Here is a 23,675-nt window from a genome sequence, read left to right on the forward strand (position 1 = left end):
CTCTTAGATTAACCTTTTGAGTGGAAGATCAAAAAAGAGGAAAAAAATCAATATGTAAAGACCAAAAACTTGCAAAAGATTACGTAGTATGGGTGAAAACACTCTAAAAGGTCCTTACAACATTATAGAGCTCTTCGATGGCTCTTTCTCCTACCCTGAAGGGTTTAGAGTACTGATCATACTAAAGACTTCTTTCAATTTCCTTCCAATATTCGGATGAGACACTTCCAGAAACTACTTTCCATTTTTAAAAACAGGAATATAAACTCATTCTGATGTGTTGGAAGAATATATTAAAATATTCACTTTTCACAAAATAACAACCTTAAGTCAACCACACAAAAGTATAATGTAGAATAATGTGTCTCACAGTGACTTACTCGCCTACCCTCTTCTATACTTGCCCACCTAAATGGAAACAGGGAAAAGAAGAGACGTTGGGCCATCTGTTTACTAGAGGAACAAAAGGCAGGATAGGCACAGAACTATGTTGTTTTCTACCATACTTAAAATCACTTCTGGGTCCAAAAGTAGATAAAGTAGGAGATCCTTTGCTGAGCAGCACCTGATCTAGCTAAACAGGCATTCTATAATCCCTGGTTTATACAGATTCAATTTTTAAATTCAAGAGGAAGAACTGGAACTCATCAAAAATTCAAATGATAGGTGGGATTTAAAAATGAAGAGGGCTTTCACTTTACCTTTGCATTAGGTCTAAAGATGATAGAGGTGTTTTCATCATAGTCCAGGCTACCAAAAGAGTAAGAATAAAAACATAATTTCATATGCAACACTGTTCATAAAATATTCAAGTCATTACCATAATAATTTAGTAATGACAGTAATTAGTACATTAAAAATATTTTTACCTCTTACCAAAAACTCATCAAGATGCTAGGTAATAAACGTAAAATATACAATTTCAAAGTAACACCAGGATCAAAACAAGAAAAACACTGTCTTAACAAGTAGGTTTCAACTAGAATAAGGATTTTAGAATATACAAATTAGTTACTTTTATCCTACATGAACTAATATTCTCCTAAACATCTTCTTACAGTTCAAAAAAATTTTTAACTTTTCAAACACTGCAAGCAAATTCATCTTTGCTAGTCCTAAGACAAGCAGAATGTGATAGTACAACAAAGACAAGCCAATGAAAAAAATGCATGAAACTAGTAAGACACTTTACTTCAGTATACCTGAATGGTAAATTCTCATAATGAAGAAATTTCTCTATGAACTTTAACATTATTTTCTCTCATTCTAACAGCTTCTTTTTTAAAAATGCAAAGTCCTCTCTAGGTAGAGTTTATAATCTTTTTTGTGTCATGGGAGTCCAGTGAAGCATAAACATCTATAGACAGGAAGATTGTGATCAATGGATCACGTTCAATCTATCACTAATCACAATGGGGTCTAATAACTACAGTCATTTCAAAGTAGCAATGCGCATAAATGATATTTGAAAATTTCTGGAAAAACTGTAACATAATATGAAAATATCTCTAATTTCTATTGCTAACAAAATCATGGTTCAGACTGCTCTTACTACTGTGGCTTGTTGTCTACATTCATAGTTGAAGGAAATACTACATTTCAATTAGAGGTTAAAGAAAATAAGTATGATTTTTTTCCCATCCAAGTTCACAGATGACACACCCCACTGACACCACCATTCCAACCACCACCCGTGAAATCTGTCTATGCACCGGTCCTGAAGTCAGGAGGACCTGAGTTCAAATCCAGCCTCAGACCAAACACTTGACATGTACTAGCTGTGTGACCTTGGGCAAGTCACTTAACCCCAATTGCCTCACTAAAAAAAAAAATCTACGGATATCTGGGAGAGTCTGTGACGCCCAAAATAAGAAATTCTGTTCTACTACAAAGAAGAAAAAGAATCACTGATTTTTTTAAAATACTTTCTTCCAATTGATTAACTCAATTAGGTTATTTTTATTACCTGTTTTATTCCCTACTATCAGAATGCCTGTGCAGTTTGAAGAATCCAAATTTTTAACAAATTTAACATACACAAAACTGTTTAAAAAGGTAACTAAAACAATTCTTATAAAGGTCTATCTAAAAGAGAAGGCAGAAGATAGAGAACTTAATAGTTTGTTCTCAAAGAACTGAAAAAATTCTGACAGATTTTTAGCTACTACCATATCATAAAATATTTATCTCATCACCTGAAAATTATCTTCCAGATAAAAAACATCATTTATGGACAATTTCCAAGTAATATTACAAATAACATTCCATACAAATTTAACAAATTTTTCATACAGATTTTGAAATCATACTTTAAAAAAGTGGTCTAAGAAAACTAAATTCAGTATACCCTTTGGGAGACTAAAATTTCTTCAAAGTTACAGATAATTAATGTCACAAATAATTTAGATCAAAGAAACACACTCCCACATTGTTCCTTTAATGAATGAAAAGGGACCAATAGTGCTGCGCTAGAAGCTGCGCTAGAAACTATTAATCTCTAATGAAATAACCTGACAAATACGTACCTTCCCAACCTATCAAAAACGGGAGCACTTGGTTTGCTTACATTGTTGAAGAAAAAGTCCAGCTGAAACGTATGTGGAGAGGTTTCCCTGGGAACAAAACAGATGAGATTAAAACAAAGAGGAAATTTAGAAAAACAAAAAAATTCAGATTCTTTAAAAATCATGACACCCTATAATTCACAGCTATACAGTATCACTGAATGAATCCTGCATCTTAAAAAATTGCATTTGTCCGTCAGAGACTCACATGAGATCATGGAAAACATTATGTTACCCAAATGCAAGCCAGCATGCTCAGAGAATCAAAGAACCTAAGAAGTCACAGAGCCACTCTCTGCAATCCATTCAGTCTGGATCTCAATTATTATCTACAGAAATTATGATATATGTACCTATGTACCATCCAACTGCTTATCACAGTCCAAGCGGTCCCTCTTCACTTTCTTGCATGCGTGGCTCATTAGGGCAATCTACTGAAGCCATGGACCTTACTGTGGAGGCCCTATAATACTCTGGGTCTTAATGCAATCAAAATGAGGTGATGTGAACAAAGGAGACCCTGGAGAACCTTGCTATTTATACAGCATACCTCCGACTTGGACTCCTTTACAACAGTAGCTAAGACTTTTGGGAAGCATACATGGCCACCATTCACTACCTCACTGAATACTGATAAATTAGTAATAAATTTTTTTTTTAAATCTATGGTTCCAACTTGGAAAAAAGAGATCTAGCTTCATGTCCCAACTGACTGCATGCGTGGTCAAGTTATTTAACCTCCCAATGTCCCCAGGTAATTCTGAAAGTTTGTAAGTTGCAGATCAGGGGATGAGTATTGGTTGAGAGTTTCCTTGCATCAGTGAAATCACAGGTCATGTCCCCTCCTTTCTTAATCTCCAAATTTATGTCGTTAAAAAATTTACCTATATAAATGGTTTCATTTGAAAGCTAATATTCCTTGCATTTGTATAGTGCTTTTATATCCTTTAAAATGCTTACATTATACTGTTATATACCACTGTGATAAAATCACATCTAAAACTTTTTATGAAAATCTCTCTATGCATGTATACTTTTTTTAAATTTTCACTTAAATTTTAAAAATAAAATACAACTGATCACCAACCCAAATGAATCCTCTGCTCTCATACCTTAAACTAAAGAAAAAAAACTCTGTATTCAAGTGTGACAAATCACAGAGTTCAGGGCAAGGATAATAATAAAATACTACATGTCCCCTTCTCACGACAATCCACTCAGAAAGAGTTGAGGAACAGACATGAAGGACTGAGGTTCGACAACTACAGTAGTTCTGTTTGCTCAGGTAAGTGCTAAAACAGTGATACAGAGGTTTTTGATAGCATATTAGAAGATACTGAGTACCAGACAGTATACAAAATTAACTTCTTTGCAAAGCTGAGTACTATCATTATTTACATAATTTTCCCTTCTGGCCACCTGATATTTTTCACTCTAAAAAGCTGTCACATTTCAAATCAAAGTAAGAATGAGTCATGGTATATATAACAAGGGTAAATGCATCCCATACAACTGATCCATTTCAAAAGCCTTATAAATTCTGCTGTCCTAGTTTGTTAGAGTCTTCAACATGTCACAAATTTATGATTCCATCACAAATTCCATCATAATGGATGGCATTACTGCTATTATGAAAATAATTAGCCATCAAGCAGCCAACCTTCTAACATTGAGCCTCTCCAAACTAAGCCAAGCTGGTCTTCCAGTCTCAAAGACTTTCCCTCCATTAAAGCCTGGCAGGGTTTGCATGCAGTGACACAGAGAACCCAGAACCATCTTTGTGCCATGACACATCATGCGCTGACCACACATCAGAGCACTGAAGTGAAGAAGTCCTTCCAGACTAAATCTTAAATTACTTTTTCTAGTCTCAACAAAATTATAACCTTCATGAGGACAATAACTAGATCATATTTCCTTTGAGTTTTCCACAGAGTCTAGATGCCCCCAGACCCCACCTTGAGAACTGCTGTTTTAGGATAATGATGGTGCTGTGTGTTGAAGAACTCATTCTTAAAGCCTGATATTGCTATCCACCTCTACAGAGAGAACTGATAAACTCTAAGTTTAGATTGAAACATACTTTTTATTTTTTATTTTTCTTGGGTTTTGTGTGTTTTGCAACATGGCTAAGATGGAAATGTTCTACATGACTTCACATGTATAATCGATAGCACCTTGCTTGCCTTCTCAATCAGTAAGTAATGGGAGAAAGGGAGAATTTGGAATTCAATATTTTAAAAAAATGAATGTTTAAAAATTTTCACATGGAATTGGGAAATATTTAACAAAATAAATAAAAATGTATTTCAAAAGAAAAAAGCCAGGTATTCCTTTTGCTATTCTGTCACAAGGGAAATTTATCGTTTCTTTTATGTTAGCAAAGGTCTCTATAAGTGAATATGTTTAAATCCATTTCTGTAGTCTGCATTAGTGAATAAAATTATGAAGTCAAATATTTTAGTTTGTGAATTCATCAAGGGTAGTCTTATTTTTGAAGTCTGTGCATAGAAAGGTAGCAATTATTTTAAAAATAGGAAAAAATGTATCTAGGATTATTTGAATTAACTTGTCATTGTTGAACTTTATTTTTCAATTTAAAAAATCCCTAAGTTGGTGTTCAGACAAAGACTTTTAATATGAGTTCTATCTAAAACTAAATAGTATAAAAAGTTTTAAAAAGCAGATTTTTGGTTGTTTAGGGTTATGTTTCTGTCTTATTGTTTATCTATCTGGCCTGATTTTTTTGTTTTTGTTATTTTTAACTTAACCTAAACAAGGTAACTCTATGAGTCAATAAGAATTTATTTCAGTGCCTACTACATGTCAAGTATTATACAGCATTATCCCTCTGCATGATTTCAGAAAGTGGGATACAGCAGGCCTTTGGCCTCTTGTGGTACGAACAGTTCTATGCCTGCAGCTTTAGGAAGATCCACAGACTCTTTCCAGATGCATGTAATATACAAGCTACTATTTGTAACAGCTAGCATTTTTCTATTAAGAAATAAAAACAGGGGAAGCTAGGTGGTGCAGTGGATAGAGCTCTGGCCTTGGAGTCAGGAGGACCTGAGTTCAAAATCCAGCCTCAGGCACTTGACACTTAACTAGCTGTGTGACCCTGAGCAAGTCACTTAACCTCAACTGCCTCACCAAAAACAAACAAACAAACAAATAAATAAACAGGAATAAAACATAAAAGAAAAAAGAAAAATTTTACACATGGTCTACCAGCTAGGTCAAATACAACTATACTAAAATTTGAAAAGTTAACTTACTATATTGCACTTATTTTAGAAAATGGTTAATTTACAATATGCATGTCTTGAAGCAAGAAATATGGATTAAGCTGACATTGCTGAAAAACAGTAACTTGATATTACTTGAATTGTATTTCTATTTGAAGGCAGATCAATAACCTTAAGTTGTTTATTTGGGAAAATATATTCAGTACTGCATGGAAAAATACAGGCTTCATTATGCCAAATTAATATTCCTAAAGCTCACATTTCACTGTGTCACACTCATGTTCAGGAAGTTCCAATAATCTCCTACAGCCTCTAGGTTAAAATATAAACTCCTCTTTTGGGCATTTAATGCTCTTCACAATGTGGCCATGGCCTACCTTTCCTGTCTTACAGCACATGACTCTCCTTTACATACTTTACAATCTACCCAACCAGGCCCACATGCTATTTTTCACATAGGACATTCCACACTTTGTCACAGTGCTTTTGCACATGCCAACCCAATATTCCTTGAAAGCACTCATGGCCTGGTTTCCTTCAAGGTCCAGCTCAAATGTCACCTCCAACAACAGATTTAACTGATCTTCCTAACTTGCTTGTGCCATCCTCCCTCCCCTTCCCTTGAAAAAAATTATTCTCTTCATTGTTTCCTATCTATAGAATACACACTGCTTGCGAGCAAGGACTCTTTCATTTGTACCTTTGTGTCTCTACTGCATGGCACGCAGTAAATGTCAAATAACTGTTAAATGAATAGATAAATGCATACTCTTAAGACATCTCAATCCTTCATATAGGGCAAATCTTTCATCTGCAAAGTAGACTTACCCATATGCTCTATTGTCAGGCAGACTACTATGCGCTCTTACTCCTGGTGGAATGACACGGACTTCATTGATATAAACCACACATGGAAAACGAACCACATCTATATGGGAACTTTGCTAAAAATAAAAAACAAAACAAGTCAAGTCCATTCAAGTCTTTTTAAAACATCTGAGTTTTTATCATCACGATTAAGCGTTATAAAAATTATTTTTCATCCAGAATTTTACAAGTAATACTAAAATATATTTCATAGCAATAAAAAAATGTACATTTCCTTATACTTTATTACAATGCTAGATGTGTAATTCAAAACCTAAACTAAAAATATTATCTCACTAAGGTATTGGAGAAACTTAATTATTTCCCACTATTAACTTGAATAATCTAGAATTGACTGCATATTGCTTTTTTCTAATATGTTTACCTTCATGATATTTTGCTTAAAACAAAAGTAAACTTAATGGCATTCCCTCAGTATACAGACCAAATGATGGCAAATCTAAGCCAAAACAAAAAAGAGGCTATCAGAGTTTTGAAAAGCAAAGGGAAACTAATCTGGTCAAAAATATACCAAGTAGATAAATCATAGTTTCATAGATTTAGAGCTAGGAAGGACCCTCAAGGCCAACCAGGAGTCTCATGCTTTTACAAGCAACAGATAACACACTACATACTTACTTTTTTCTTTAAGAAATAATTGGGGGGGGGGCAGCTAGGTGACTTAGTGGATATAGCTCCAGCCCTGGAGTCAGGAAGACCTGAGTTCAAATCTGGCCTCAGACCAAACACCTGACACTTACTAGCTGTGTGACCCTGGGCAAGTCACTTACCACCAACTGCCTCACCAAAAAGTAAAAATAATAATAATTAATAATTCTGGGAATAGGCATAGAACAACATCTTACATCAAGATAAAGTCAAAATGGGTACATGATTTAGAAATGAAGGCTGACAGTACAAGCATATTAGGAAAGCAAGGAATGATTTACCCATCAGACTGGAATAATTTATGACCAAAAAAGAGATAATGAACATTATGAAATGCAAAATGTATAATTTTGATTACATTAAATTGAAAAGTCTTTGCACAAACAAAGCCAATTCAACCAAGATTAGCAGGGAAGCAGAAAGCAGAAGCAAGTTTTACAGCCAGTGTCCTTGATAAAGGTCTCATTTCTAAAACATATAGAGAACTGAGTCAAATTCCTAAGAATATTTGGAATTCTCCAATTGACAAATGGTCAAAGGATGAACAGGCAGCTCTCAGAGGAAAAAAACTAAAGCGATCTATAGTCATATGAAAAAATGCTCTAAATCCCTACTGACTAGAGAAATGCAAATCAAAACAACCCTGAAGTATCACATCACACCTATCAGATTGGCCAACATGATAAAACAGGAAAATGATAAAAGATGGAGAAGATGTAAGAAAATTGGAACACTAATGCATTGTTGGTAGAGTTGTGAACTGATTCAACCATTCTGGAGAACAATTTGGAACTATGCCCAAAAGGCTATAAAACTGTGCATACTCTTTGACCCAGCAATACCACTTCTAGGTCTATATCCCAAAAAGATCATAAAAATGGGAAAAGATCCACATGTACAAAAATGTTTATAGCAGCTCTTTCTGTGGTGGCAAAGAACTGGAAATTGAGGGGATGCCCATCAACTGGGGAATGGCTAAACAAGTTGTGGTATATGAATGTAATGGAATACTACTGTGCTATATGAAATGATGAGCAGGCGGACTTCAGAAAAACCTGAGGGTAGCTAGGTGGCACAGCGGATAGAGTACCAAGCCCTGAAGTCAGGAGGACTTCAGTTCAAATGTAACCTCAGACACATAACACTCACTAGCTGTGCGACCCAGGGCAAGTCACTTAATCCCACTGCCTAGCCAAAAAAAAGAAAAAAAGAAAGAAAGAAAAAGTTGGAAAGACTTAGATGAACTGATGCTGAGTGAAGTGAGTAGAACCAAGGAGAACACTGAGCACAGTAACAGCCACATTGTACAATGACTAACTTTCACTGACTCGACTCTTCTCAGCAATGCAAGAATCTAAGACAACTCCAAATGACTCATGATGCAAAATGCTGTCCACATCTAGAGAAAGAACTATGGAATCTGAATGCAGATCAAAGCATAACATTTGCTCTTTTTTTCTTTCGTTGTTTTGTTTTCTTTCTTCTTTCTCATGATTCCTCTCATTGGTCCTAATACTTCTTTACAACATGACTAATGTGAAAACACGTTTAATATGAATACATATGTAGAGCCTATATCAGATTGCATGCCACCTTGGGGAGGGGGAGAAAACTGAAAACTCCAAAGTTTATGGAAGTGAATGTTGAAAGCTAAAAATAAATAAATAATTTTTTAAAAGAAAAAAAAATAATTCTCAGTTATGCCACTTTTCATCTTTAGCCTGGCATAAGAAAGGGCTCCTTTCTTTAATACCTGATTTTCCAGATGAAAATGGGCGGGGGGGGAATAGGAGAAATTTTTCTTTTTTCCTACTGAAACTTTCATATCACAAGTCCTTCCAATGGACAAATTTATGTGGAAAGAAGCAGATGGGTGGAAATCAGCTAAAAGAAGACCTGAATTCAAATCCTGCTGTAAACAATCATTAGCTGTGTGACCTTGGGCAAATCATTTAATATCTCTCAGATTCAGTTTCCTCGTAAAATGTGGATAATAAAGGCATTTATCTTACAGGACTGTTGCAAGAATTATGTGAGATAATCTACAATGAGCTTTGAAAATATTAAAGCATCATATTAATGCTAGCTAGTTATTATAGCTTGCATGTTACATGCACCTAGAAATATTAAATAGACCTTCATAAAGATGCAGGCACGGAAATGTTTGTACTTCAAATGGCCAAAGATATAATAGATCCTACTTCCTGAAATTTTGCAGGGGCTTGACATAACTCTTTGAATCATTATTCTACAACTGAGGTCACATAAATGATATGAGAGGACATAAGCCAATGAATTTTTTCTCCATCATTATTCTCCTTAACCTCTCAGTAGCACCTGATTGCTCCCTCCTCTGGTTTTCACAATTAGTACTTATTTTCCTCTAATTATCCCTGTGAGGCTCAGTCTTTTGCCCTGCTATCTCCTACTGTTAAGTGGTTATCCCCAGATAACTTCAAATATCACCTGTATGCTAGACACTCAAATCTATACCCCAGTTGAAAAATCTAGCCCTGTTTTCTCACCCAGGCATTATTTTACATGCTTAGAGCACATCTTCACATCTTTCCCAACAACTTGCTCCCCTTCTCAATGTCCCTACTTCCATATATCTTCCTGGCCAGATCCAAACCATGCCCCCTTCATTTCAGCCCTTAGGCCAGAACTCCAGGTGAGCTTTTACCTTACCCATAGATTAGAACCAGGCCATCACTGTATTACTACAGCCAGATCTAAACCATGCCTCCCCAAGCATAGCCTTGGCCACGTCTTCCCTTTCTAACTCTGGCTCCCCATACTGTATTACTGCCTTCTCCTATGAGGCTGTTAAACTACTTGAAAGCAGGGATTGTGCTACTGGATTGTTTTTGTAGCCTGACTCAAACACTCACTAGCTATGTGACAAGTCACTTAACCATTCTGCCTCAGTTTTATCATCTGTAAAATTAAGATAATTAAAAACCCCAACCTGACAGGGCTGTTGTGAAGATTGTGTGTGTGTATATGTATATGTGTGTGTGTGTGTGTGTATGTGTGTGGGTGTGGGTGTGGGTGTGTGTATATATATATAAATAAAATCTATGCAAAGCTTAAAGCTCTATTTCTTTTTTAATTTAATATTTTATTTTTCCTGTTACATGTAAAAACAATTGTTAACATTTGTTTTTAAAACTCTTGAGTTCCAAATTATCTCTTCTTCTCCCTTCCCACCCCCCCATTAAGAAGGTAAGCAATTAGACATAAATTATGCATGTGTAGTCATGTAAAACATTGCCATATTAGTCATGTGAAAGAAAACGGACCAAAAGGAGGAAAAAAAACCTCAAGAAAAATAAAGAAAGTTTAAAAAAAGTATGTTTCAATCTGTATTCAGATACCATCAGTTCTTTCTCTGGGGATGGATAGCATCTTTCATCATAAGCCCTTCAGAGTTGTCTTTGATCATTATATTGCTAATAGAAATCATTCACAGCTGATCATCTTACAATATTGCTGTTACTTTGTGCACAGTACATTTCACTTTGCATCAGCTCATGTAAATCTTTCCAGGTTTTTCTGAGAGCATCCTGCACATCATTTTTTATAGCACAATAGTATTCTACCAAATCACACAACACAATTTATTCAGCCATTCCCCAATTGATGGCCATCCCCTCAATTTCCAATTCTTAAAGCACTATTTCAATGTTAAAGATTAGAAACTCTCAGATTAAGAAACTCCCTCAACCAATGTAGGTTTTGTATTTTCCCTACAATTTATAATCTTAGAGGACTACCTAGACACTGAACTTTCAAGTGACTTGCTCAGAACCACACAAGAAAGTATGTATGTGAGAGGACTGATTTTGAAGATCTGATTTCAAAGTGAGATCTCTTTACACTATACCACGTTGCCTTTCAATATATGTAATTGTTAGCTATTATTATCCACTTTGCATACACCAATTTAGTTATATAATGTCTCCCACATTACTGGGGAATGCCTAGAGGGGAGAGGCTATAAATAAACTCCTGGAAGGTAAGGGCTGATTTTTGCCTTCCTTTGTATTCCACAGTGTTGGCATGTTAGGAGCACTTAATAAACGCTTAGATATAAATTCTAAGGGAAGGGAAAAGGAGAGAGAATAACAAATGAAGCAAAGTCCAAAAGAGACCTTAATAGGGATCTATTTTCTTTGTAGGTATCCCTAATTTTTAAAACATTAAAAGTAATAATTAATGAAAGGGAAAATTATTTTTAAAGACTTTTCAAAAAACTTCTTCCTTTAATGCAATGCCTGTCAAGCAGATGCAAAAGATGACCATAAAAGCACCAAAATATACCATCAAGTTTTCATCACTGCCCAAGGCAAAAAGGGAATTTAATGGATTGATCCCTGGTGTAAGGACATAATTGTTTTGGCTCCTAAAGTAATCAAAGATCTTGTTTTCCTCAGCACTAAGCTTAATTAGGTAATTCAAGTGGCCAGGGTGAAAAAAGCTGAAAAGAGCCCTTCCAGGGACAGTTGAGAGTTGTCTACCAAAGGCAAAAAGCAACTTTTCTGAGTTGACTTCAATAAATCAATAAATTCAATTCAATTTAACCAACATTTACTAACACACAAATTATAATACACCAGGATACAATACTACACAAAAAGTGCACCACAAGAATACTTTCAATCTTTCAAAAGGGTCTTAACAAGAGTATGGATCAGATACAGCAGGAAGGTACAAAAGTGCAACAAGCAGGGGAATCCTGAACTAGAACAGCAAGTCTATGCCTTCAACGCTCCAGATATTTGGTCCCTAACATGTTCTCCAAACTTCTTTTATTCTCAAGCTCTCAAGGACCCCTGTCTTCACTCTTTCAGTAAATAATCTCAGCTATCACTTTACAAACAAAACTAAAGCAATTCATATAAACCTCCTCTACCCCCCTTTCCCCAAGGCCCTCACCCCTTTCTGCTCTTCCTACTGTCCCAAAGAAAGAGGTGACTCTCCTCTTTGCTAAAGCTTTGAGCACTGGTGTGCTCAATATTGTCTACGTTAATCCTCTCAAGACATCTATCACTCTCTTCCCATCTCCCTGACATTCCAAATTTCTCCCTCTCTTCTGGTTCCTTCTACTCAGCCTACAAACATGCTCAGTCTCCTTTATCCTAAAAACAAAATCAGAAAACTGTCTCTTCATATTGTTCAAGCTACCTTTTTAATCACTCAACAATCACCTATTATCTAATAGGTGCCATGGATACAAAAACAAAATGAGTAAATTCTAGCTGGGGAAACAATAAGTACATATAATTCTCTCCTCTCCTTCAATGCCAAACTCCTAGAAAAAGTAATATAATCCAAGAATCCTGTTATATAAATACAGAAGACTGTCACATTGTACTCCCTCCCCCCCCTCAATAAACTCCAGTGTCTCTTTACTACTTCTACGATCAAATACAAAATTCACTTTTAGGTGTTCAAGCCTTTCATAAACCACCCCCAGCTTTTTCAGTCTTCTTATATCTTTTAACTCCCCTCACCATATACTCTTTGATCCAGTGACAATGGCCTTCTTGTTGTTCCTCAAACAAAATAGTCCATCTTTCAGCTTTAGGGATTTTCTCTGGTAGTCCACCATGTTTATCGGAATGCTCTCCCTCTTCATCTCCACCTCTGCTCCACACCAGCCTCACTTCCACATCCAGAATGAGGCATCAAATCAGGACTTCAATGGAGGTGATAGCCCTACACTGAATTTTCCACTTTTAAAATTCGTAAGGTCCTAAAATTTTTTTTAAGGAGAAAGGCAGGGAGGAAAAAAAAAGAATGAAGTCTCCTTTATGTTTCCACAATAGTCAAGAAATAAAACCCTAGAAAATATGCCATTTTGAACAAAGATAAAATGTCCCTCTTTTTTTGAGATACTCTTTCCCAAGAGGTTACAAAATTTTTAACTATAAACGAGGACATCAAACTGCTAAACAAAGGAAAGGTCAAAAGATTGAACTGGGAAACATGGCCTTATAAGCAGCAGAAGGCATTGGGATAACTTTAAATTTCAAACTATTAGCTTAGGTTTTTTTTCTTCCTTTTTGATTTCTTATAGCAATTTTCTGTTATATTAAAAAGTTCTCCCAGCGTCTAATTAGAATAAAAAAGCAAATGAAAATAAATCGTGATGTGTGTGTATGTGTCTATCACAAAGAGAATCACTATGACTTAAATTCTTCAGGTCAAAAGTTCTTGTTTGTTTGTTTCATTTTGTTTGTTTGTTTGTTTTTGGTGAAGGCAATTGGGGTTAAGTGACTTGCCCAAGGTCACACAGCTAAGCAGTACTGTGTGTCTGAGGCCTTATTTGAACTCAGATCTCCTGACTGCAGGGCCACCTAGCTGCCCCTCAAAAGTTTTTCAAAAATAAATTTAAATTTAACAAACATTGATCCCTTCCTATGAGTAGAATATGTACCAGGCTCTGGGAAAGATTTAAAAAAAAACAGTCCCTGTACTCATGAAGTTTACAATCTAATAAAATCAAGAAATTAAAGCTGTTGACACTTTTTAAAGTTAAAATGCAAAATTTACTTGCAAACTAACTTGAGCAGGGGGCAGCTAGGTGGCACAGTGGATAGAGCACCAGCCCTGAAGTCAGAAGGACCTGAGTTCAAATCCAGCCTCAGATCAAACACTTGACACTTACTAGCTGTGTGACCCTGGGCAAGTCACTTAACCCCAATCGCCTAAAAACAAAAAAACTAAACTAAATTGTGCAGCTATAAACAGAATTTTCTATCATATATTATAGAACTGGTGGCCTGCAAGGGTCTGTATCCCAAGGTAGCAAGAGTAGAGGGCCCTCCCCTTAGAACCTCTCCCCACAAGTACCCAGGGAGGTGAGAAAGCCCAAGGAAGAGGTTCTTTGGAAGCCCTAAGGAACAGCAGCAGCCAGGTCAGTATGAAAAACACTCAAACTAGAACAGACCACATACCCAAGGCCTCCCAAATCCCTAGCCCTGTGTCCTTAGATGCCAAAGACAGTCCTGAACCTCAGAGACCAAGGAAGTAGAGGTCAGTGAAGAAACCCAAGAGTCCCAAAGTGAGACAAAGTTTGGCTGACCATCTCACCCAACAGCAGCCTGACATAAAGCCCCAATTCCAGGTGGAGGGGCAAAAAAATTAAAGAAAATATTAATCAATATTAAAAATTACTGCAGATCTACAGTTCCCGAGAAAGGAAGAACTACTCCATAACAACTGAAAAAAGAGACTCAAAGGAAAAAATGGATTAACAAGAACTATATGAATACCTGGGCATTTAGGAAGCTCAGTTAGATAGTGTACTGTGCTTGAAATCAGGAAGACTCACCTTCACAAGTTCAAATCCTGCCTCAGACATTTACTAGCTGTGACCCAGGGAAATCACTTAACCCTGTTTGCCTCAGTTTCCTCATCTTTAAAATGAGCTGGAAAAGGAAACGTCAAATCACTCCAGTGATTTGATGAGAAAACCCCAGAACAGAACAATAGAACAAACAAAAACTAGTGATTCCAAGAGACGCCAAAGAAATGTTTAAACAAAATCAAAAGATTGAAAAAATAGAAGAAAATATAAGATATCTGATATCGAAAATAACTGACCTAGAAAACAGGTTAAGAAGGAATTATTTAAGAATCAGATTCCCTGAAAACTATGACACCCCCCCCCAAAAAAAAAGGTCTGGACATTGTATTTCAAGAAATCGTAAATGAAAATTGATTATAACCATTAGAACAAGAGGGCAAGTTGAAGAAAAGGGAAAAAAACCACCAATCATCTCTAAGCGGAGGACAGATTTTAACTCAGGTCTTTCTGATTCTAGGCCCTGGACTCTATCCACTGTACCACATGACAGCTACCATGGACCTATCCCCAAACAAGTTTTATGTACTCTCCCTTAAATATCCCAGGATCTTTAATGTGTCATTGTATAGTTTGATCTTGGAGACTTTTAACCTCCTGGTTTTCCTCCAACTTTTCAACATCCTTTCTAAAATATGGCATCCAAATGCAAGGATCTAAGACATCTCCAAAAGTTTCATGAAGGAAAATACTATCTACATCCAGAGAAAGAACAATGGATGGAGTTTGAATGCAAATCAAAGCACACTATTTGCTTTTTTTTCCTTCTGTTTTGTTTTGTTTCTTCTTTCTTGTGGTTCCTCCCATTGGTTTTAATTCTTCCTTACAACATTACTAACACGAAAATACGTTTAATAGGAATGTATATGTAGAGCCTATATCAGATTGCATGCCGTCTTGGGGAGTGAGGCAGGAAAAAAGGGGGAGAAAATTTAAAACTCAAAAGCTTATCAAAGTGATTGCTGAAAACTAAAAATTAATTAGTTTTAAAAAATAAAATAAAACATGGCATCCAGAAGTGAACATACTCTCCACATGTGGCCTGATAGGGAAGAATATATGGGGACTATAGTCTCCTTCAGTATGGATACTTTGCCTCTCTTAACTGCTCTCTGACCACAACTTAGAATATAGGTTCTCGGCCAGGACTGGAGTATAACCCGCAAGGGCTAACACTGTATCTGCCTGCACTGTTGCTAATCACAGTCAAAAGATCTTCAAACTGAAAAGGAAGAAAAGCTCAAATCTTACTTATCTTCTTATCTCTTTCAGGGTCTATCACAGTGTTTTGCACACAGTATTGTATTCAATATTGCTTACTCATATTAACTGAAATTTATATTTGCTCCACTACATAGACAATTGAAATGACTGGAAGAAAATTTTAGAAGTTTTTTTAAAGGCTATTTTATTTTCTGAATACCAAAAGAAAAAAATTATTCAAACAACTATTACTAATAAATTAGAGCTTCACTAGAATGCTATCTTTAGGATCCACCTCACAGGACGATGTCATAGGTGAAAATGTCTTAAGATGGTGTGAGTACTTCCAGGCATATAAACCCTGTATATAGGTAGCAAGGTCCTGAATGATTTTGCCTCACTTTAATTCATCTTTAATTTCTCTTTTTTTTTACCAGTTTATTGCACTTTGTCAACAAATATTCTCAGGTCTCCCCATCTTTAACTAAGTTGCTTAAAAATCTTTCCTTACACTGCACACAGCAACAGCAATATTGTAACAGTGATCAACTGCAAGAAAGACTTAGCTACTCTGATCAAGACAATGATCTAAGACAATTCTAAAGGATCCATGATGAAAAATGCTATCTACCTCCAGAGAGAGAAATGATGAACTATGGATACAGATTGAAGCACACTTTTTTCATTTTCTTTTTCTTTCTTTTTTTGCAGTGTGGCTATTATGGAAATGTTTTACATGACTTCACATGTATAACTGATATTATATTGCTTGCCTTCTCAATGGTCAGGGTAGTGGAGGGAAGGAGAGAATTTAGAATTCAAATTTTTTTTAAATTAATGCTAAAAATAGCTTCTTTCTCCAAAAAAAAAAATAAAAATAAAAACCTTTCCCTGACCCTATGTATTTACTCTATGATCATCTCTCTCCTTCCTTTCACTTCCAGAAAGTGCAGTCTTCGCTACCCACCCAATACAGTATTCAACTCTTTGCAATTTGGCTTTCATATCTGCAGTTCTTCTAAAACAATCCTTTCCAAGGTCACTAATAAGCTTCTGACCACAAAAACCTTTGGTCTTTTCATCCCCCAATTCGTATCCTCTTTGATCCCTCTGTAACATCTGAGGCTGCTGACCAGTTCTTGGATAGCCTCTCTTCTCTTGGCTTCTAAAGCAGTTTACACTTGAGTTGTTCTGCTACACTGTTGCACTTCTTTCTCAGCCTTCTTTGACAGCTCCTCATCCTCCTCCTACCCTTAGCTATGGAAGACCCCACAAGGTTCCATCCATGCTCCTCCACTATCTAAGCACTGTCTCAGTGGCCTCATCCACTACCGCAGCTTCATTTATCCCCTCTAAGCAGATCTCCAGCCCAACTTCTCCAAAGAGTTCTAACTCTATTATCTCAATTAATCAACAAATATATATTAAAAGCCTACTATGTACCAACCTGTGCCAGGTGTTGGGTATACAGACACAGGGACGGACTGGCAGACAGACAGAACACACGTTCTGCCTCACAGAGTTTACATTATGTCAGAAGAGATAATGAGATGTTTCCACTTTTTTGTTTTTTATTTTTCTTTCTTGTGGTTTTTCCCTTTTATTCCAATTATTTTTTCACAACATGACTAAAGTAGAAATATGTTTAACATGACTATACACGTATAACCTATATCAGAATGCTTGCTGTCTTGGGGAGGGTGGAGGGAGGTTGGAGAAAGAAAAATTTGGAACTCAAAATCTTACAAAAATGAATGTCGAAAACTATTTTTACATGTAATTAGAAAAAATAAAATATTATTAAATGTTTAAAAAATGAATTTAAAAAAAAGATAATGTGTACATTTCCAAATATCTGCTAGATATGTGGCACTTCCATTGGCACTTCAAACATGTCTAGAACCTAAACTGATTAAATGATGATAACCATCCCTGAGCAAAAGCTGTCCTTTCCCCAATTTCTTTAGATTGGTGGTACCACCAAATTCCAAGCCACCCAGGCTGATAATCTTGCAGTTATCTTTGACTTTTCCCTTTCCCTCCACCACAAATCCAAATCTTGGGAATTTTATTGCAATAATGTCTGGCATACATTCCCTTCTCCCTGTTACCAATCAATTGATTAAACAGCACTTTCTAGGGACCTACTATGTAACAAACACTTAGGAGCTGAACTACAAGTAGAGTTCTTCAGCCTTTAGTTTTCTTTGTCTAGACCAGAGGTTCCCAAACTTACTTGGCCTACTGCTCCTTTTTAAAAAAAATTTACTCAGTGCCCCTCTGGAAATCTACTTTCTTTAACCCTTCAACGGTTTTTTTGTGTGTCATTTCAAAAATATATAAAATATTTTTAAATGATGCACATTAAACTTAATAATTTATTACAAATTTGTGGGGGGGTTCCTGCATTGAAATTTTGATGATGCAATACTGCACCATGTAATATATTGTAAACAAGTCATTATATGCACATATTCCTACCAATGCATGCCGGACTTCCCCAAGGCATGACAGGCTCACCTGCCAACACTGCTTGTTAAGACCTGTCAGTGGACTTGACGACTGATGGGTTATAACTTGCATTTTGTGTGTTTATTTTGGAAGATAATGTAATCACTATGACTTAAACTATGTTACACAACAGATGAAATATGTACCAACAGCTTTTCAAAATTTTCCTTATCTTCTCTTCTTTCCTTATGCTTCCACCGCCCCCTTATTTTATTGAAAACCCTCTAATTGCACCCAAGGCTACTACTGCCCTCCCCCATCACTCCAGGAACCCCCCAGGGCCAGTATCACACTCTTTGGGAACCTAAGATCTAGACTATTATGAAAGCCTCTTAATTTGCCTTTCTACCCACATTTTATCCACTCAACAATCTAACCTTTATATTGTTGCAATTCACCCCTCTAACCAGAGGGGAAAGAATCACAACATTTGACTTAGCATGTTCAGTGTTTACATGACCTTCAACAAGCCATGAAAACTTTTAGGGCACTAATTTTCTTCTTTATAAGAAAAGGGTGAACTAGATGATCTCTAAGGTCCCCTGTTATTTCTTTTTCTTTTTTAATCTTTTATTTTTACTTTTTAAGCCTTTTTTTCAATTAAGCTTATATTTTTGTCTCCCTCCCACTCAACTGAGAAAAGAAAAACAAAACTCTTGTAACAAATTTGTTGTTGTTCAGTTGTTTTTCAGTCACGTCCAACTCTTCATGACCCCTTTTGGGGTTTTCTTAGCAAAGATACTTGAGTGGTTTGCCATTTCCATCTCCAGGTCATTTTACAGATGAGGAAACTGTGGCAAAGTTAAGTGACTTGCCCAGGGTCACACAGCTAGGACGTGTCTATGGTCAGAACTGAATTTAGGAAAAGGAGTCTTCCTAACTCAAGGCGTAGCACTCCATCCATGCCTCACCTAGCTGCCCTAGCCTGGCACACAGCGGGAGCTTAATAAATGCTTGTTCCTTTCCCTTCTCTTCCCTAGAACTAACAGTACATGGTAACCTATTAGATATGGGAACTGAGAAAAAGGGAAAAGTTAAAGCTAACTCTCAGGTTTAAACTTGTGAGATGGGATGTGAAGTAGTGGCACTAGAAAAAATAGTGTGGAAGATTCAGGGCAAAGATAAAATAACTTGGTCTGGGACATGTTGGGTTTGAAAAAGATACAGGTGGAGATATTCTATAGGAATTCTGAGATGCAGAATCAAAGCTCTGATGAGAAGCTGAGGCAGGAGAGAAAAACTTTTTTTTTAAGGCAATTAGTGTTAAGTGACTTGTCCAGGGTCACACAGCTAGTATCAAATGTTTGGTCTGAGGCCACATTTGAACTCAGGTCCTCCTGACTTCAGGGCTGGTGCTCTATCTACTGTGCCACCTAGCTGCCCCGAGAAAAGTTTTTTAGTGTAGAAATAGTATTCAAAGTCATGAGAACAAAAGAGATCACTAAGGATATAAGTATAGAGAACCACAAGATAGCATCTTTAAAATCATCCTCTACTCTTCACTCTGCCTCACTACCCCACATAGCTAGTCATTTGCCAAGCCTCACTGATTCTACTGCCACAATATCTCTTAAATTCATCCTCTGAAAACTCAGCCCCTATGAAGTACCAGTAAAGACCACCGATGCCCAACAAATATGTACAGTCAAACAAAACAAACTGGCCAAGTCCAAAAATGTATGTCTCATTCTACATCTCGAGCCCATCCCTTCTTTATCAGGATATGGGGTAACGTGCTCTATAATCCATCCTCTTCTAGTGTTGTAGTTAGTTCAGTTTTCACAATGTTGTCACTTGGTAAACTGTTCTCCTGGTTCTACTCACTCTGCATCAGTTCATACAAATGTTCCAAGGTTGCCCTGAAAACATCCCTATCATTTCTTATGGTGTAATAACATCCACTCATAGTCATATAATTTGCTTGGTCATTACACAATGACAGGTACCCTCTTAGCTTCTAATTCTCTGCTACAACAAAAAGCTGCTATAAATACTTTTGTACATAAATTCTTTTACTCTTCAATTTCATTTGGCTATAGGCAGAATACACATAGTTTAATAATTTGGAGGGTATACTTTCAAATTGTTTTGTACAACAGCATACCAATTCACAGTTCCACCAAGAAAACATTAGCATGTCTTATCAGTAGGCCTTCCAACATTGGTATTTCCTTTTTTGTCATCTTTGCCAATCTAATGGGTATGAAACAAAACCTCAGAGCCATTTAATTAGCATATCTCTATTTAGTTCCCTTCACTTCTAAATCCTGTGATCATCTGCTCAAAAAAATTCAGTGGCTCCCCACTGCCTACCAAATAAAATATAGATTTCTAATCCCACATATAAAGATTCTCTATAACCTGGCTCCAATCTATATTATCAGGGGAGAAGTGAAGGCAATAAACATTTACGTAGTGCCATGCATTGTGCTAAGTTCTTCACAAATATGATCTTATTTGAACCTTATGGTAAACCTTATAAGATAGGTGTTATTACCATCCCCATTTTACAGCTGAAGGGAAACTGAGGCAAACACAGTTAAGTGACTTACCCAAGGTCACACAGCTATTAAGTGTCTGAAGCCAAATTGTAACTCAGGTCTTCCTGAATCCAGGCCCAGAGATCTACCCACTGCATCTCCAGCTACCAACCTTATCTAATACTACTCTCCCATTAAAGTAATTTTTCCAGATAAACGGACAAGTCTACATACATACATACATATATACATACAAACACATGCGCGCGCACACACACACACACACACACACACACACACACACACACACCCCTCCCTCACCCCCATTCTCATCTTGCCTTCTGTTTCCATGGCTCTGTTCACACTGTCCCCTGAATTGACTCCACTTTCTCTCCCCCATCCCTATCCTCTTCTCAAGTCCATCCCTTCTTTCATTTTGGTCTGGACCTTTCCCTTCTTATCACTTAAAAGGCTCCCTTGTACTACTGGTAGTTATATGTCTTCTCCTCTTCCCCATTAGACTAAAGCATATCCGTTTTATTTGGGGGTTTCTGCTTTCTTGTTTCCTTGAAGTAGTCAATCAAGAATTTCTTAAGAGCCTACTATGATACACTGGCAAAGACAAAAACTGAATAATCAATCAAAAAGCACTTAAGTTTCTAACGTGCATTAGGCTCAAGGAGAGTACTTGGGAGGTGGTGTGGGGAGGGGATAGGTACCAGAACCAAAAAAAGCCTTCACGTAGAAAAAAAGACTCTTATTTATTTAGTATCTTATTTTTCCCCAATTACACGTAGAAACAATTTTTAACATTCGTTTTTAAATTTTTGAGTTCCAAATTACCTCTCTTCCTCCCTCCTCACCCCACCACATTGAGAAGGAAAGCAATTCAATATAGGTTATACATATGTGATCGTGCAAAATATTTTTATACTAGCCATGCTGTGAAAGAAAACACAGACCAAGAAAAATAAAGTCAAAAAAGTACGCTTCAATCTGTATTCAGACATCATCAATTCTTTCTCTGCGGATGGATAGCATTTTTCATCATAAGTCCTCCAAAATTGTCTTCGATCATTGTTTGCTGAGAATAGCTAAGTCATCATCTTACAATACTGCTGTTATTTTGGACACAGTATATTTCACTTTGCATCACCTCATGTATGTCTTTCCAGAGTTTTCTGAGAGCATTCTGCTCATCATTTCTTATAGCACAATAATGTTCTATCACAATCATATACCACAGTTTGCTCAGCCATTCTCCAATTGATGGGCATCTCCTCAATTTCCAATTCTTTGTCCCAGAAAAGAGATGCTATAAATACTTTTGTATATATAGGTTCTTTTCCTTTGTGTTTTTTATCTCTTTACATGTACTTGGAAAAAATTAAATGCTATTAAGTTGGGGGTAAAAAGAGACATACTTGAAACAGAGAGACACACACCCTAGCTGGAGTAACGGTAGCAACCATGATATCAGACAAAGCAAAAAATAAAAACAGACCTAATTAAAAGAGATAATCAAGGAAACTACAATTTTGCTAAAAGGCAACCATAGAAAATGAATGTCACAATTTTTTTAGAACAAGTTTCTCTGATAAAGGCCTCATTTTTTATCTCGTTGGGGATACAAACCTAGCAGTGGTATTGTTAGGTCAAAGGATAGGCATGGTTATATAGCCCTTTAGGCATAGTTCTAAATTGCTTTACAGAGTGGTTGAATCAGTTCACAACTCCACCAAGAGTACATTAATGTCTCATTTTCCCCACATCCCCTCCAACGTTTGTCATTTTCCTTTTCTGTCCTATTAGCCAATCTAATCGGTATAAGGTAATTCCTCAGGATTGTTTTAACTTGCATTTCTCCAATCAACAGTGAGTCACAGCATTTTTCCATAGGGCTACAGATAGCTTTGATTACTTCATCTGAAAACTGTTCGTGTCTTTTGATCATTTGTCAATTGGAGAATGGCTCTTTTTTTCATAAATTTGACTTAGTTCTCTATGTTTGATAAATGAGGCCTGTATCAGAGAAACCTGCTTCAAAAAAATTTTATCACAGTTACTACTGCTAACTGTATTTTCCTCCATCCTATCCCCCACCCTATTTATTCTATTCTTTCCTTTCACCCTGTCTCTCCTCAAAAGTGTTTTGCTTCTCCCCAAGTGATAAATGGTCAAAGGATATGAACAGCAGTTCTCTCTCAGATAAAGAAATTAAAGCCACCTATAATCATAAAAAAAAAATGCTCTAAATCCCTACTGATTAGAGAAGTACAAATCAAAACAATTCTGGTACCACATCACACCTATCAGATTGGCCAACATGACAAAACAGGAAAATGATAAATGTTGGAGAAGGTGTGGGAAAATTGGAACACTAATGCACTGTTGATGGAGCTGTGAAATGATTCAACCACTGTGGAGAGTAATTTGGAACTACTGCCCAAAGGGTTATAAAAATGTGCATACCCTTTGACTCAGCAATATCACTTCTAGGGCTGTATCCCAAAGTTATCACACAAATGGGAAAAGGACCACATGTACAAAAATATTTATAACAGCTCTTTCTGTGGTGGCAAAGAATTGGAAATTAAGAGGAAATTCCTCATCAATTGAGGAATGGCCAAACAAGTTGTGGTATATGAATGTAATGGAATACTACTGTGCTACAAGAAATGATGAACAGGCAGACTTCAGAAAAACCTGGAAAGACTTGTATGATCTGATACTGAGTGAAGTGAGCAGAACCAGGAAAACA

The 23,675-nt window shown here is 36.4% G+C and overlaps 1 protein-coding gene across 2 annotated transcripts in view; it reads right to left on the reverse strand.

The window, feature by feature from the left end:
* Nucleotides 1-23,675, reverse strand: part of VIRMA (vir like m6A methyltransferase associated) — an 81,393-nt gene that overhangs the window by 44,720 nt on the left and 12,998 nt on the right. The window contains exons 2-5 of one of the 2 annotated variants that reach the window (XM_078153664.1): nt 12,865-13,106; nt 6,641-6,756; nt 2,526-2,612; nt 702-750 (exon numbers count right to left, since the gene is read on the reverse strand). In XM_078153664.1, the coding sequence (XP_078009790.1) occupies nt 702-750; nt 2,526-2,612; nt 6,641-6,756; nt 12,865-12,867 (255 nt within the window). In that variant the 5' untranslated portion in view covers nt 12,868-13,106. The remainder of the gene's footprint in view (nt 1-701; nt 751-2,525; nt 2,613-6,640; nt 6,757-12,864; nt 13,107-23,675) is intronic. The other variant, XM_078153663.1, reaches the window with a different exon arrangement.

Source organism: Phascolarctos cinereus, unplaced genomic scaffold, assembly GCF_003287225.1.
Source record: "Phascolarctos cinereus isolate Bilbo 61053 unplaced genomic scaffold, phaCin_HiC Scaffold_4;HRSCAF=312, whole genome shotgun sequence".
Taxonomy (NCBI): domain Eukaryota; kingdom Metazoa; phylum Chordata; class Mammalia; order Diprotodontia; family Phascolarctidae; genus Phascolarctos; species Phascolarctos cinereus.